Here is a 16,090-nt window from a genome sequence, read left to right on the forward strand (position 1 = left end):
GCTCCCTAAAGGCCTGCCTGACATCCTTGTCCCCTTTCCTACCTATGTCGTTAGTGCCAATGTGGACTACGACTTGGGGCTGCTCCCCCTCCCCCTTAAGGACCCGAAAAACACGATCCGAGACATCACTTACCCTTGCACCTGGGAGGCAACATACCAAACGTGAGTCTCTCTCGCTCCCACAAAATCTCCTATCTGTGCCCCTGACTATTGAGTCCCCAATTACTAATGCTCTGCTCCTCTCCCCCCTTCCCTTCTGAGCAACAGGGACAGACTCCGTGCTAGAGTTCCGCACCCCATGGCTTACCCATGGTAAGTCGTCCCCCCCACAAGTATCCAAAACGGTATACTTGTTACTCAGGGGAACGACCGCAGGGGGTCCCTGCACTGTCTGCTTCTTCCCAGTCCCTCTTACAGTTACCCATCTATCTCCAGTCTTTGGTGTAACTACTTCCCTGAAGCTCCTATCTATGACCACCTCTGCCTCCCGAATGATCCGAAGTTCATCCAACTCCAGCTCCAGTACCATAACTCGGTCTTGTAGGAGCTGGAGCTGGCTGCACTTCCTGCAGGTAAAATCAGCAGGGACACTAGCAGCATCCCTCACCTCAAACATCCTGCAGGAGGAACATTGCACTACCTTCCCTGCCATCCCACTTAATTTCAACCAAGTTCTGGTAAACAAATATAAAACAAATAAAAAAATAATAATATAATATAGCACTTACCTGCTCACCCCAATGGGACTTATTATTAGGTTAGAGGAGGAGGGCGGGTGGGAGACACTACACGTGTAGTGTCTCGGGTATCCTCTCCACCACAATTTATTGGCTAGGAGAAAATCCTTCCCAGAAGTCCGCGGGTCGTACTTCCGGTTCCCGCCTTATATTATCTTTGCTCCCACTGGCACCCCGCCGCTCTCAATGTGTCCCCTCCCGCTCTTTTCAATGTCCCGGCTGTCTTACCTCTCGCGCTCTTTTCAATGTCCTGGCTGTCTCTCCTCCCGCGCTGTTTTCAATGTCCCGGCTGTCTTACCTCTCGCGCTCTTTTCAATGTCCCGGCTGTCTCTCCTCTCGCGCTGTTTTCAATGTCCTGGCTGTCTCTCCTCTCGCGCTCCTTTCAATGTCCTGGCTGTCTCTCCTCTCGCGCTGTTTTGAATGTCCCGGCTGTCTTGCCTCTCGCGCTCTTTTCAATGTCCCGACTGTCTCTCCTCTCGCGCTGTTTTGAATGTCCCGGCTGTCTTACCTCTTGCGCTCTTTTCAATGTCCCGGCTGTCTTACCTCTCGCGCTCTTTTCAATGTCCTGGCTGTCTCTCCTCCTGCGCTGTTTTCAATGTCCCGGCTGTCTTACCTCTCGCGCTCTTTTCAATGTCCCGGCTGTCTCTCCTCTCGCGCTGTTTTCAATGTCCTGGCTGTCTCTCCTCTCGCGCTCCTTTCAATGTCCTGGCTGTCTCTCCTCTCGCGCTGTTTTGAATGTCCCGGCTGTCTTGCCTCTCGCGCTCTTTTCAATGTCCCGACTGTCTCTCCTCTCGCGCTGTTTTGAATGTGCTCCCTAAAGGCCTGCCACTTTGCTTTGATCCCTTCCAGTGGTGCCTTATCCTCTTCAAAAATAGCTCCGTACACCGCTGACGCTACCCCCTTCTCCAGTCCCCTTGTCGTCAGCACCTCCTCCAGCAATGTGGAGGCCGGTTCCTCCTGGAAGCCCTGTATTTCCTTCCTGGCACAATCTCGAACCTGCATGTATCAAAAAATTTCCCACCTCCCACCTCCCTGGCTCAAATCTGTGGTTCCCCCGAATCGACATTTCCCTTGACCCTGCCCCCAACCCAAAGTGTTGGCAAAACTGCCTCCAAATTTTCAATTAAGCTATTATTACCGGACTCCCTGAGTATTTCCACGGAGCTATCGGGAGCGGCGCTGTTGCTAGTGCTTTCAGTCCTGACCCGCTGCACAAACTCTCCTCTATTCTGACCCACTGGGAATCAACCCCTCTGAACCAGCTCGGCACCTTCTCCAAATTCGCCGCCCAGTAGCAGTACATCAGGTTCAGAAGACCAAACCCCCTGCCTGCCTTCCCCTCTGTAGTAGCACCTTTCTCACTCTGGCCACCTTCCCTCCCCATACGAACGAGGTAATCCTTCCCTCAATCTCCCTTAAAAAAGCCTTTGGCAGGAAAATCGGTAGGCATTAAAAAATAAACAGAAATCGCAGCAACACATTCATTTTAACTGCCTGTACCCGACCCACCAGTGATAGAGGGAGCGCATTCAACCTTGCCAGATCAGCTTTCATTCTCCCCACCAAACAAGAAATGTTGTACCTGCAGAGCCCCCATCACTCCCAGGCAACCTGCAGCCCCAGGTACCTAAAGTGACTCCCTGCCCTAAGGAATGGCAGCACCCCCACCACTGCTCCCACCCCCGGCCGAGACAGCACAAAATACTCACTCTTGTCCAGGTTCAGCTTGTACCCCGAGAAAGGCCCAAATACTTGCAGTAGCTCTAATATCCCCCCTATCGACACGCTCTGTTCCGACACATACAGCAGCAAGTCGTCAGCATATAAGGACACCCTATACTCTATCCCTCCCCCCCCCCCCCCCCCCCCCCCCCCCCCCCCCGGCACTATTCCTTTCCATGTTCCCGAACTTCTTAATGCGATGGCCAACGGCTCAATCGCAAGTGCAAACAGCAGGGGGGTCATAGGACATCCCTGCCTCATCCCACGGTGGAGAGAAAAGTATCTCGAGCTGATGTTGTTTGCGCGGACACTTGCCGTCGGCTCCTTATATAGTAGCTTTACCCAGTTCACAAATCTTGGTCCAATCGCAAACCGCTCCAGAACTGCCATCAAGTACCCCCATTCGACCCGGTCAAACGCCTTCTCGGCGTCCAATGCCACACCCACCTCTGTTTCCTTCCCTTCCGCCGGTGCCAGAACGACATTCAAAACCCTCCTAATGTTCGAAAAAAGCTGCGTCCATCTCACCCCGTCTGATCCTCACCTATCACCTTCGGGAGGCACTCCTCCAGCCTACCCGCCAGTACCTTCGCCAATACTTTTGTGCCCACATTCAGAAGTGATATGGGCCTGTGCGACCCTCACTCCGTCGGATCCTTATCTTTTTTTAGCAACAGTGAAATCGATGCCTGCCCCAAGGTTTGTGGCAACAGCCCCTTCCCTATCGCCTCTTCAAACATCCCCACCATCTTATCCAAGGTGCCAGCTTATCCTTGAATTTTTTATAATATTCCACCGGAAATTGATCCGGCCCTGCCACCTTCCCCGACTGCATCCTCCCAATCGCATCCTTTATCTCCTGCTCCACTATTGCACCTTCTAATGTAGCCCTGTCCCCCTCCCCGAACCTTGGGTACTCCAAACCATCTAGAAATTCCTGCATCTCACAGTCTCCCCTAGGTGGCTCCGACCTGTACAACCTCTCATAAAACTCCTCAAAAACCTTGTTAATCAGATCCGGAGCCACCACCAACTTCCCTGCCCTATCCCTCACCTGAAGAATTTCCCTTGCAGCTGCTTCCCTCTGGAGCTGACCTGCTAACATATGCCCTGCCTTTTCTCCATGTTCATAAACTGCACCCTTGCTCATCTCAGTTGACGCACCGCCTTCCTGGTAGACAGGCGGTCGAAGCTTGCCTATAGTTCCATCCCCTTTTCCAGCTTTGCTGGGTCCCCATCTTCTACATAACTCCTATCTACCTCCAACATCTCATCTATTACCCTCTGCCGCTCCAACCTCTCCTCTTTGTCCACCCTGGCCTTAAACAAAATTACCTCACCCCTCGCCACCGCCTTTAGAGCCTCACAGACAACTGCCTTCGACACCTCACCCGTACAGTTGAAAGCTACATATTCCTTAATTACCTTTTCAATTTTCTCACAGTACACTTTGTTCCCCAAAAGCTCCACATCCAGCTTCCACCCCGGCCTCTGCGCTAGTACCATATCCATCCAATGCGGAGCATGATCTGACACTGCTTATGGACTGCTGAGAAAAACGAGTCTCCCATTCCCTTAGGTGCAGGAACCTCCAAGGGTCCACCCCTCCCATTTCCACCATTAGCCCAACCAGCACCTTCGCCCCCCCCCCCCCTCCCCACCTGATGGGACCAGCGAGCGTGGCCGTGATCTGTCCAACCTTGGCTCCTGCACCAAGTTCCAGCCCCCCCCCACAATCAGCTCGTGTGTGTCCAAGTCGGGGATGGCCCCAAACACCTTCTTCGCGAATCCCAGATCGTCCCAATTGGGGCCGTATACACTTAACAGCACCACTAACCTCCCCTCCAGCACCCCTGTCACAATCACATATCTACTGTCCTGATCTGCCACCACCTTCTCCATCTGGAAGCGTACACTTTTGCTGACCATTAACGCTACCCCTCGAGCCCTTCCGTCAAATCCAGAGTGAAACACTTGACTAATCCAGCCCTTTTTAAGTCTCACCTGGTCCTTCACCCTCAAGTGAGTCTCCTGCAACATTGCCACATCAGCTTTCAAACTTTTAAGATGCGCAAGCACCCTTGACCTCTTGACCGGACCTCCTAGCACACATTCCACGTGACTATCCTAACTTGGGGTCTCTCACCACCCCCCCCCCCCCCCCCCCCCGACCCTTCTTATCCACCATCATCATACCACCGGGCCCTGCTCCATAAGCCTGACCCGCCCCTGTCCATTATTAACATCGAACCCCTTCACGCCCCCCAAGAACCCCCCTTACATTTCCCCTTGAAAAAACATCTCCCAGCATCAATCCCTTCCCCCCCCCCTCGCTCGCCTCGTAGGCCCATTGAAGCCTGCTATCCAGGCTCCAACGTCTGTAGCCCTCCTCAAACTATTGAATTGAAGGAACTTTTGTTTTGCATTTCAAAACCTGTCATTGAAAGAATTCCAGGAGCAGATGACTTTTTTTTGATTCCCCACTTGGGACATGGGTTTCCTTGTGTTTCACAACCCACTTGCGAGGAGCCCATGAACCACATTTACTTACTGAAGTGATCCAACTGTGTGAGGGTTAAAACTGCCCACCCCTGCAATAGAGCTAGCAAAGGTGGGAGCGCTGTGTGTTGGCAGGCTACCCGCACCCTTATCCCGCACCAGCAAAAATTGCCAAAAACAGGAACGGGGGTGGGAATTCTGGATTCAGGTCTGGCCCGCAATTTTGGGTTACTGAGTCTTCTCGACTTGGCAAAGATTTGGTCCTTTGGTTTAGTGGAATCATTGACAGACGGAAGACACATGGGCCGGGATTCTCCCCTACCCGGCGGGGCGAGGGGTCCTGGCGTGAAGGAGTGGCGTGAACCACTCCGGCGTCGGGCCGCCCCAAAGTTGCGGACGTCTCCGCACCTTTAGGGGTCAAGCCCTCACATTGAGGGGCTAGGCCCGCGCCGGAGTGGTTGGCGCTCCGCCGGCTGGCGTGAACGGCCTTTGGTGCCACGCCAGCTGGGGCCGAAAGGACTTCGCCGGCCGGCGTAAGTCCGCACATACACCGGAGCATCAGCGGCTTCTGATGTCATCCCGGCACATGCACAGGGGAGGGGGTCTCTTCCGCCTCCGCCATGGTGAAGACCATGGCGAAGGCGGAAGAAAAAGAGTGCCCACAGCACAGGCCCGCCCGCCGATCGGTGGGCCCCGATCGTGGGCCAGGCCACCATGGGGGCACACCCCAGGGCCCGTCCGCACCGCCAATCCCACCGGTCAGGTAGGTGTTTTGATTCCCACCAGCGGCAGAGGCTTGACAGCGGCGGGACTTCGGCCCATCGCGGTCCGGAGAATCGCCAGGGGGGCCCGCCGACTGGGGGGGCCCGCCGACTGGCGCGGCGCGATTCCCGCCCCAGCCGAAACTCCGGTGGCGTAGAATTCAGGACACGGCGGGGGCAGCATTGACGCTGGCCCCCGGCGAATTCTCCGACCCGGTGGTGGGTCTGAGAATCCCGTCCATGGTTTTCTGTTAACTGGTCCCATTGTTTAAAAATATATTTTTCGCAATTAAAGGCTAATTTAGCGTGGCCAATGCATCCACCTACCCTCCACATCTTTTGGGTTGTGGGGGTGAGACCTATGCAGACACTCTGTGCAAACTCCGCACGGACAGTGACTCGAGGCTGGAATCAAACCCGGGTCCTCGGCGCCATGAGCCCATGAACCACATTTACTTACTGAAGTGATCCAACTGTGTGAGGGTTAAAACTGCCCACCCCTGCAATAGAGCTAGCAAAGGTGGGAGTGCTGTGTGTTGGCAGGCTACCCGCACCCTTATCCCGCACCAGCAAAAATAGCCAAAACAGGAACGGGGGTGGGAATCCTGGATTCAAGTCTGGCCCGCAATTTTGGGTTACTGAGTCTTCTCGACTTGGCAAAGATTTGGTCCTTTGGTTTAGTGGAATCATTGACAAACACAAGACACATGGGCCGAGATTCCAGGAGCAGATGACTTTTATGATTCCCCACTTGGGACATGGGTTTCCTTGTGTTTCACAACCCATCCTTCAGCAATGAAGCTGAGGGCTAATTTAGCGTGGCCAATGCATCCAACTACCCTGCACATCTTTTGGGTTGTGGGGGTGAGACCTATGCAGACACTCTGTGCAAACTCCGCACAGACAGTGACTCGAGGCTGGAATCAAACCCGGGTCCTCGGCGCCATGAGGCAGCAGTGCTATCCGCTGTGCCACCGTGCAGCCCAGGTCCCATTTTCAAACTAACTGATAAACTCTAATTCAGTTAGCATTGTTTTGGAGTTAAGCAATTCCACTGCAGAAGATGCCGGAGAACTGGAACATGCTACATCTCTGAGTCATTGCTGAAGGAAGGGTCCAATATGACAAGTTTACAGTTGGCTGCCGTTATACAATGCAAAAAAAGAAAGACATACATTTATAAAGTGCCTTTCTTGATTACCAGAATATTCTAAAGTACTTTACAGCCAATGAGGCACTTCAAAAATGTTAATGAGGAATCTAAGAAATACAGCAATCAATTCATGCAATGCAAGGTTCCTGAGATGATATTTAGATCATTTGTTTTTTATATTGGTGTTGGGACATAGATAAATATTGACCAAGAGATTTGGAAGAATCCCTCTGATTTTCTTTGAAATAGTGCCACGGGATCTTTTGTGCTCATCTGAGAGAACGGATGGGTCATTCATTTAACGTCTCATTTGAAAGATCAAGGGCAGGATTCTCGGCACCGCCAGCCAAGTGATTCTCAATGCCACGCCGTTCGCTAGTGGTGGGATTCTCTACTCCTGGCGCTTCTCGATGGGAGTTCCTGTTGAAGCCAGGAAACCCGTGGGGGTGTGCTGCCAGATTGAACAGGGAATCCCAATGAGAATTTCGGCCCAAATATCATCATAGAATTTACAGTGCAGATGCAACATTCCTTCGGTACTGCTGTAGTGTCAGCCTAGATTATGTGCTCACATATTTGAAGGAGAATTTGTATCTACAATATTCAGATGAACATACAACTCAGGAGCAGGAATAGGCCTCTCGAGCCTGCTCCTTCATTCGATAAGATCACGGTTGATCACATTTCAACCTCAACTTGACAATTTTGCTTCCCCAATAACCTTTCACTCTCTTGCTTATCATAGAATCATAGAACTTACAGTGCAGAAGGAGGACATTCCCCCCATCGAGTCTGCACCAGCCCTTGGAAAGAGTACCCTACTTAAGTGCACACCTCCACCCCATCCCCGCAACCCAACCCAAGTCTTTTCAACACTAAGGGTAATTTAACATGGCCAATCCACCTAACCTGCACATCTTTGGACTGTGGGTGGAAACCGGGGCACCCAGAGGAAACCCACGTAGACACGAGGAGAATGTGCAGACACAGACAGTGCCCCAAGCCAGGAATCGAACCTGGGACCCTGGAGCTGTTATGCGATAGTGCTAATCACTATAATACCGTGCAGATTTGCCTCTGCCTTAAAGATATCCAAAGATTCTGCCTCAACCATCTTCTGAGGAAGAGTTCCAAAGTCTCACAACCCACTGAGAGCAAAATGTTTTCCTCATCTCTGTCTTAAATGGCTGACCCCTGATTTTTAAACAGTGGCCCCTAGTTCTATTCTCCCACAAGAGGAAACATCATTTCGACATCCACCCTGTCAATTCCCCTTAGGATCGTGTATGTTTCAATAGTCACCTCTTCCTCTTTGAAACTCCAGTCGATACAAGTTTAGCCTGTCCAATTTTCCTCATAAAACAATCCCCCCCCTTTCCAGGTGTTAATCTAGTACATTTTCTCTGGACTGTTCCAATACATTTACATCTTTCTTTAAATAAGGAGACACAGTACTCCACTTTGTCTCAGGGCGGAAGCGTGACCATTGAATGACACTTTAGGGATCAAGGAATTTCCAATTGGGAAAAGTTAACGCAAAAGTGTGATAAAAACCTAACAATGTGAATACAGTCAACATCAAAGCTTCCATTTCAGTGCAGTCGATGTCAGAGGTCAAAGATGAGGTTGCAATAGGTTACATGTTCACTCCCCTTTCAATCACCCTAAAAATAAATATATTAACTCTACATTCCTCACAAAAGGAGAGAAACCAACTGTTTCTCACTCTCAACCACCGGAGAATATCTATGTTTATAGATGCAGGAATTCAGGTTTTGGGGATATCGGAATTTGGAAGGAGCACGGATCCATATTATGTTCTAAAGAATGAACTGGCTGATGGGAATTTGGGTAAATCTATCTATGGTGGAAATGTATCATTCACAATGTGATCCATGATATGGTGTTCTTCTTTTCCCCAGGTACAAACTCTTATTGAACGCAGTGAGCCTGAACAGGCCATGCCCGTGCCCACCTGGTGCATTGTAGTCGCTGTGCTCGGTGGCCTGCTACTAGTGGCTGTGGTGACATTTCTATTTTGGAAGGTATCTATACCGATGATGAAACAGGATGTGTGACAGCATAACCGTGCATAGGCCTCACTTTAAATAAGCCTCACAATATTTATCAGACCCTTCTTGATTAACATATTGGGGCAATTTTCACCTTGATTGCTTGGTCGATGAACAGGGAGAGTTGATTTCCCAATCCTTATCAAAAGTGCCTGATTTTAATTTCCAGTGCTTTTATTCTATAAGGGATGAGCCATTCACTCTGCCAGTTTATCATCCTAATGCTGAAGGTGACAATTCCACCCTAGGAAATCTGATGAGGGCACAAGCAAGAGAGATTCACATTGAAAAGAAAACGAGGGGAATTTGTTAATGTCAAACATGCAGCGTGGACATGCTTGCGAGGGAGGATTAAAATGGCGTACACCACGATAGTTGCAACAGTTTCAAACTATATAGCACAGTTGCTTCACAGCTCTAGGTTCGATTCCCGGTTTGGGTCACTGTCGTGGGGGGAGTCTGCACGTTCTCCCCGTGTCTGCATGGATTTCCTCCGGGTGCTTCGATTTCCTCCCGTAGTCCAAAGATGTGCAGGTTAGGTGGATTGGCATGCTAAATTGCCCTTAGTGTCCAAAACAGTTGGGTGGGGTTACTGGGTTACAGGGATAGGGTGGAGGTGCGGGATGGCTGGGGTGTTCTTTCCAAGGACCGATGCAGACACGATAGGCCAAAGGGCCTCCTTCTACACTGTAAATTCTGGTCTATATTCACAAGTTATGCCTGGGAGCAGTCAGTTAGCTGAAGGAGACACATGGAGAGATCATGAGCTGGAATTCCAAAAGACCAGAGGGTTGGGACTGCTGCGGGCAAGAATTAAAAATCCCATCCCAAGAGGACGTTACAAGATCCCAAAGCCTCCAGGACAGTTTTCTATTTTCAAAGGGACGGCTAGCCGGGAGGGGGCAGGAAACATGGACAAAGCAAATTAACGGCCCCATAATCTCTTTCAGGACCTTGTTAAGGGGCCTGTCCATTCAGGTTTCAGTTTATCACATGTTTATCTAGTGAGCTCAAATAGCCACATTGTCAGGTTCACCATGGGGCCCCCAGTAAGTTCCTTGGGAATTGTTCTTAAATCTTCGCGGGAAGACAGTGACATAATGGTAATGTCAAGGGACTAGTACTCAAGAGGCCAGGCTAATGACCTAGAGGTAGGTGTTCAAATCCCACTATGGCAGCTGGTGGAATTTAAAATTAAATTAATAAATCTGGAATATAAAGCTAGTGTCAGGACAATGAACATGAAACAATCATTGATTGTTATAATAGCCCATCGGGTTTGCTAATGCTCTTTCAGAAAGGAAATCTGCCACCTTTACCCATCCTGGCCTACATGTCACTTCAGATCCACAGCAATGTGGTTGACACTTAACTGCCCTCTGGAATGGCCGAGCTAGCCTCTCAGTTCGAGGGAAATTAAGTATGGACAACAAGTGCTGACCTTGCCAGCGACATCCACATCTCTTGAAATAATTTTTTAAAAGCTAACCCTTGAGGCCAGCTAATGCCAACAAATATCACTTCTTCTACCTTTTATTCCAGGGCATCTTTCCACCTTATTTCTCCTCCTTGTGTTATGGGCCAGGGTTCAGAGAACCCCAAAGTGGATCATGGAGTTCACCTGACCCACAACTTTTAATAGATTGTGGTATGGGGAGCACATGGCCCACTCTACAGGTGTGGTACAGCAAAAATGGAAACATAATTTTTAAAGCAAAACAATGTTTATTTTATGAACTCAAGTTAACCTTTTTAAAACATACAGTGAACATCTTAGCAACCATCAATTCAAATACAACCCCCAAAGAATACAACACTAGGTAATCCTTAATAACTTCCCAAACAACATCCAAAAAACATAAGAAATACTTTTTCACAGAAGCACACATCAGATTTACATTCACAACTGAGAACATTTATAATTCTGAATTCAGCAAATGATCAAGAGATAGTCTTTTCATGGCAGAGAGATCAACAGTACACCTGCTCTGTCTGCCTTCAGCTCCAACACTGAAAACGAAACTAAAACACACCCTGCAGCAAACAGCCTAAAACAAAAGTAAAAAGCTGACCCACTCTCTGACATCACTGCAGTAATATACACCCATTTCTTAAAGATACTCTCACTACAGATACTTATATACACACCCATTTACAAACACCCATTTCTTAAAGGTACTCTCACATGACACATGGCCTTCCCAGGATCTGCCTGCTCCAAGCAGCAAGGCAGTGACAGCCCCCAACATGGCTGCTGTCTGCCTTTTCCACTGACAACCAACAGGCTGCTCCTGCCTGCCAGAGGCGCTCAGCGTCTCCAACTTGGCAATCTGCATTTAAAAATCGCAAAGCAAGAGGTGGGTGGGTACCTGGAATTCATCAGGGTGTCAGGTCCCAAACCCCTAGCTGAAAATCCAGCCCACTCCGGCTGTGATGATTTGTTTTGCTGATGTGATACAATTTCCTGACAACAGCAGGACAAGATTCTTGCCATTCTCTCCTCAGTGACACTTTGGTTTTAATTTTGATAAGCAGTGTTTTTTTTCTCGCACTGCTGCACTGTCTCCCAAAAATCATCTCAGAGTGAAGAGTTTCCAGCACATTCTTGTATGAGCTATCGCCACAGCAGGCAAACACTCTGCTTATTCCGCTGAAATTCTTGGTGAGTGAAGTGCAACAAAGCACCTAAAAGGCTTCAAATTTGACTGCCTTCATCTGTCATTAAAAGAACAGTAGCAGCTTTGAAGTGGAGTTAGCTGCCTCACTGCCAAGTAAATACTGGCAATGGGGAATGGCTTTATTTTGGATACGATTGCACAAAGCTTTTTTCAGGCTATCGGCCCTTTATGTGGAAATTGGGGTCCTGTAAAATAAATAAGACGTCCAATTGCTATTTTACATTGACCTGGTTGGAACCTGCCCACTGCAGACTCTGACCAGATCAATGTGTGATGGAATGGGAAGGCCCACTAAAGATAAGTTTTGAATTACTTTTATTGTTAAATTATTGTTTTCGGTTGGTCCATCTTCATGATGGGTTGCGCAGAAAACCCACCCTATGACTATGTTACATAAGAACATAAGAACATAAGAACTAGGAGCAGGAGTAGGCCATCTGGCCCCTCGAGCCTGCTCCGCCATTCAATTAGATCATGGCTGATCTTTTGTGGACTCAGCTCCACTTTCCGGCCCGAACACCATAACCCTTAATCCCTTTATTCTTCAAAAAACTATCTATCTTTACCTTAAAAACATGTAATGAAGGAGCCTCAACTGCTTCACTGGGCAAGGAATTCCATAGATTCACAACCCTTTGGGTGAAGAAGTTCCTCCTAAACTCAGTCCTAAATCTACTTCCCCTTATTTTGAGGCTATGTCCCCTAGTTCTGCTGTCACCCGCCAGTGGAAACAACCTGCCCGTATCTATCCTATCTATTCCCTTCATAATTTTAAATGTTTCTATAAGATCCCCCCTCATCCTTCTAAATTCCAACGAGTACAGTCCCAGTCTACTCAACCTCTCCTCATAATCCAACCCCTTCAGCTCTGGGATTAACCTAGTGAATCTCCTCTGCACACCCTCCAGCGCCAGTACGTCCTTTCTCAAGTAAGGAGACCAAAACTGAACACAATACTCCAGGTGAGCAACTTACAGTGAGCAACTGAAAACATCCTGACTTAGCGTCAAGCTGAGCGGTGCAGTAGTTAAACGCATATAACTGGTTAAAATTGCTGTTGAGTAGAGGAACCAACCAAAGTTGTAGAATCATAGGGCAAGATTTAACGGGACAAACATAGAGTCCCGTTTTTGGGGGTATTTAGCAGGGTGTTTGTCAGCACTACTTAATGGGACTTTGCTGGTTTTATCGGCCTTAACAAGGAATGCCGCATCGAGAATACACTTATCTAATTTCCCGCATTGACAAGCTCAACTTGCCAATGGAGGAAGACAACTCGCAGGTCGAGCGCCATTTTTTAATGCCGCCCTGATCTTTCGGCACCCCCTCAGCCACCGTGGCCTCCGGACTCACCCCCCCCCCCCCCCCCGCCACTGCACCCAACTTCCCTCTTAGGTGTCCTCGAGCCCCCCCCCAGAAGAGAAAAGGAACCCCGAGCCCCTATCCCTGGAACGGGCAATCTGGCACCAGGGCACCTTGGCACTGCCAGCTGACATAGAACATAGAACAGTACAGCACAGAACAGGCCCTTCGGCCCTCGATGTTGTGCCGAACAATGATTACCCCACTTAAACCCACGTAACCCGTATACCCATAACCCAACAATCCCCCCATTAACCTTACACTACGGGCAATTTAGCATGGCCAATCCACCTAACCCGCACATCTTTGGACTGTGGGAGGAAACCGGAGCACCCGGAGGAAACCCACGCACACACGGGGGGGACGTGCAGACTCCACACAGACAGTGACCCAGCCGGGAATCGAACCTGGGACCCTGGAGCTGTGAAGCATTGATGCTAACCACCATGCTACCATGAGGCCCTAAGACAAGGATGGCACTGCTAGGGTTCCCAAGTGGAGGTGTCAAAGTGCCAGGCTGGTAGTGCCAAGGAGCCCAGTTGTCAGTGAGAGTACCAGGGTACCATCATGTCCAGAGCCCGACCACTCAGGGGTCACTCATGGCTTGGGAGATTCCCCCCCATATGCCTGGTCCACATTTGTGGAAACCAGTGCTAAATGGCACCATGACACAGTCTCCCAGGTGAGGCCGTTAGTTTGAGGGACCTGGGTGAATACGGCACAGACATATTTAAACAAGCCTATTGGCTCACTTAAATATGTTCATCTCAATCTTGCCCATTTTGACAGTCCAAATCTCATGATAGGCCTCATCACATAACCAAGTTGGGCACAACAAGGCTATCGCACCCATGGTATTTATTACAAGGTTCAGCGTTACGACAAAGCACCACCATTTGAATTGAAGTTTTCTCATCAGGAGCAGAGTAAATTGGGGGAAAATCCTCAACAATTGTTTTCTTTAAGTCAAGCTTGTGCCCAATTTCTAATTGTTCTGGATTCAGACAAGTTAATGTTGAATGATGTTTTGGTGCGCACTGTTGCTGGATTGGGAAACATGGCAAGTGATTAAAAGGCTTGCTTTTACTTACTTCTTCCTGTTCCTTCTTTCGTTACAGTGTGGATTTTTCAAGAGGAATCTGCCGCCTATGGAAGCCGAAGGATTGTTGTAATATCCACCCATCCCACTCAAGCCAGCCTCAGGAAACCACAGCCTCTCCAAATCTCAATGCAACTGAAAGAGTCAAATTTCCAGCTTGGTGCTGCCAGTGGGAATCCCACTCATCGTCAGTTGAATTTGGAAAACTTGTGACGCACTTTGTGTGACTTGCCATCATCAATGCTAGAAAATAGTGGAAAACAGGGAAGCTTCATGTTCATTGGGCGCTTCCGTCAGTGAGGGATTCCCCTTCAGAAGCTTGAGTTTGAAAATGGTTCCTGCAGTACTTTCAAAGTGTGAAAATAGTTTAAAAGCAACCGTTGGCTGTGTAAACATTCCATCCTAGACTCTATACTAAACCACTCCAGAACTGAACAATTTTCTGATTGAGTAAACCACTGTCCCAGGTCAGGCAGAAGGTAATCATGAAGCCAGCCCAGGTTTAGCTCATACTTATATTTTTTCAGGGTTACTCACTCTGATCATAATTAACTAGCGAAACACTTCTGCAGTCCCCTGTCATTCTGACCTTCTCATCCAGTTACTTTGGCAATCATCAGAATCAACCAGTCCTTTATCAATTTTAATTTTTCTTCTATTCAACCAAAGTCAAACATACTTTTCATAATCAAGCTTGTTAGTGGCTATATCTAGTATATTCGGATCGCACGCTGAAGTTTAATATTCACTTATCCAACTCGTATTGTATAAATGTATGTTATAATTATCAATTTCCTCGACGCAAAAACTTTAAACCCCCCCCCCCCCCCCCCCCCCCCCGAACACTCCTGGTCACCCCACAGAACCACCCTCCAACAGACCGCCCTCTTCCCCCAGCAACTGAACAGGCCCCCCAAGGATCATCTACCTGGCACTTCCTGGGCATGACCCCTGCCCCTCCCGCTCCCTCCTCCCGAGCCAAGCACTGACCTGAATATCTCTGGCGGGTTCTGCCCACCAGATGCACACTGTGGGAGACGTGTTGGCACGCCGATGTGAATGAACAATCTAATGGGGGGACGGGGTGGGGGGAACCATCAGGTGCAAAGGCCTGATAATTAGATTTAATTGTACTCAAATAGGGATCCCGATGGTGAATGCCAGGATTCCCTTTTATTTCAGTGGGGAGAGGGGGTGCAGTTGGCATAAATCGCATTTTGGGACTCCCACGGGATTTCCCACTGAAGCACCAATCCCACCCATCACCCCCTCCCCACCGAAAATGGGAGAAGAAAATCCCCCCCCCCTCCACCCCGCCCCACCCCCTCCCCCCCGTAGCTTTTGAGATTGTTCCTCATTCTTTGCTGTGGCTTTGAAAAAGAGAATTCAGGTGATTTTCCCCAACGGCTTTTAGCAGTTTGAAATATTTCCCAGTGAAACACACTATGGGCAAGTCCCAGACCTCTGAGGGTTTCAGCAGGTCACTGCAATTGGTCTCACATCCCAAAGGTTATGAAAACAAAATATCAATTCTCACTGCTTCCTCTTTCTCCCTCCATATCTGAAATCAAACGGAAGAATATTGAGCTTCAAAAGATCAAAAACAGTTTTGAATTAGTTAGCTATTATTTTAATTAGAACGAACGAACACCGCAAATTCCATAACAACTCGGCCATAGCCTGTAAATATTCTTAAATTCAAATTGAATGTAAAATTTTATAGTTAAATTTCTTCAGAAAGTTAATAGAACTGATCTCTTTAGCTAGCCTGTGCTTTCTGAAGTTTGCAACCATCTATTTTATTTGCTCGGTTTGAAAAATAAAGTTTAGCTGATGTTAATAATTCCACTTTTCACATTAGCTTTATATTTGCAGTGGTTTAAGGGCCGGGGGTCACCAGGAATGTGTCCTTTCCATGCTGGTTTGAAAACTTGCTGCATGAAAGAAAGAAATATCAGGAGGATTTCACAGTCTTAGGACACCTCAAGTTTCTTCACAGCCAATGAA

The 16,090-nt window shown here is 48.7% G+C and overlaps 1 protein-coding gene across 1 annotated transcript in view; it reads left to right on the forward strand.

The window, feature by feature from the left end:
• The window catches only part of LOC119954309 (integrin alpha-8-like), a 194,029-nt gene extending 179,123 nt beyond the window's left edge, over positions 1 to 14,906 (forward strand). The window contains exons 29-30 of the mRNA XM_038779427.1: positions 8,795 to 8,917; positions 14,103 to 14,906. Coding sequence (XP_038635355.1) covers positions 8,795 to 8,917; positions 14,103 to 14,156 — 177 coding nt within the window. The 3' untranslated portion in view covers positions 14,157 to 14,906. The remainder of the gene's footprint in view (positions 1 to 8,794; positions 8,918 to 14,102) is intronic.
• The last annotated feature ends 1,184 nt before the right edge of the window (positions 14,907 to 16,090 follow it).

Source organism: Scyliorhinus canicula, chromosome 19, assembly GCF_902713615.1.
Source record: "Scyliorhinus canicula chromosome 19, sScyCan1.1, whole genome shotgun sequence".
NCBI lineage: Eukaryota > Metazoa > Chordata > Chondrichthyes > Carcharhiniformes > Scyliorhinidae > Scyliorhinus > Scyliorhinus canicula.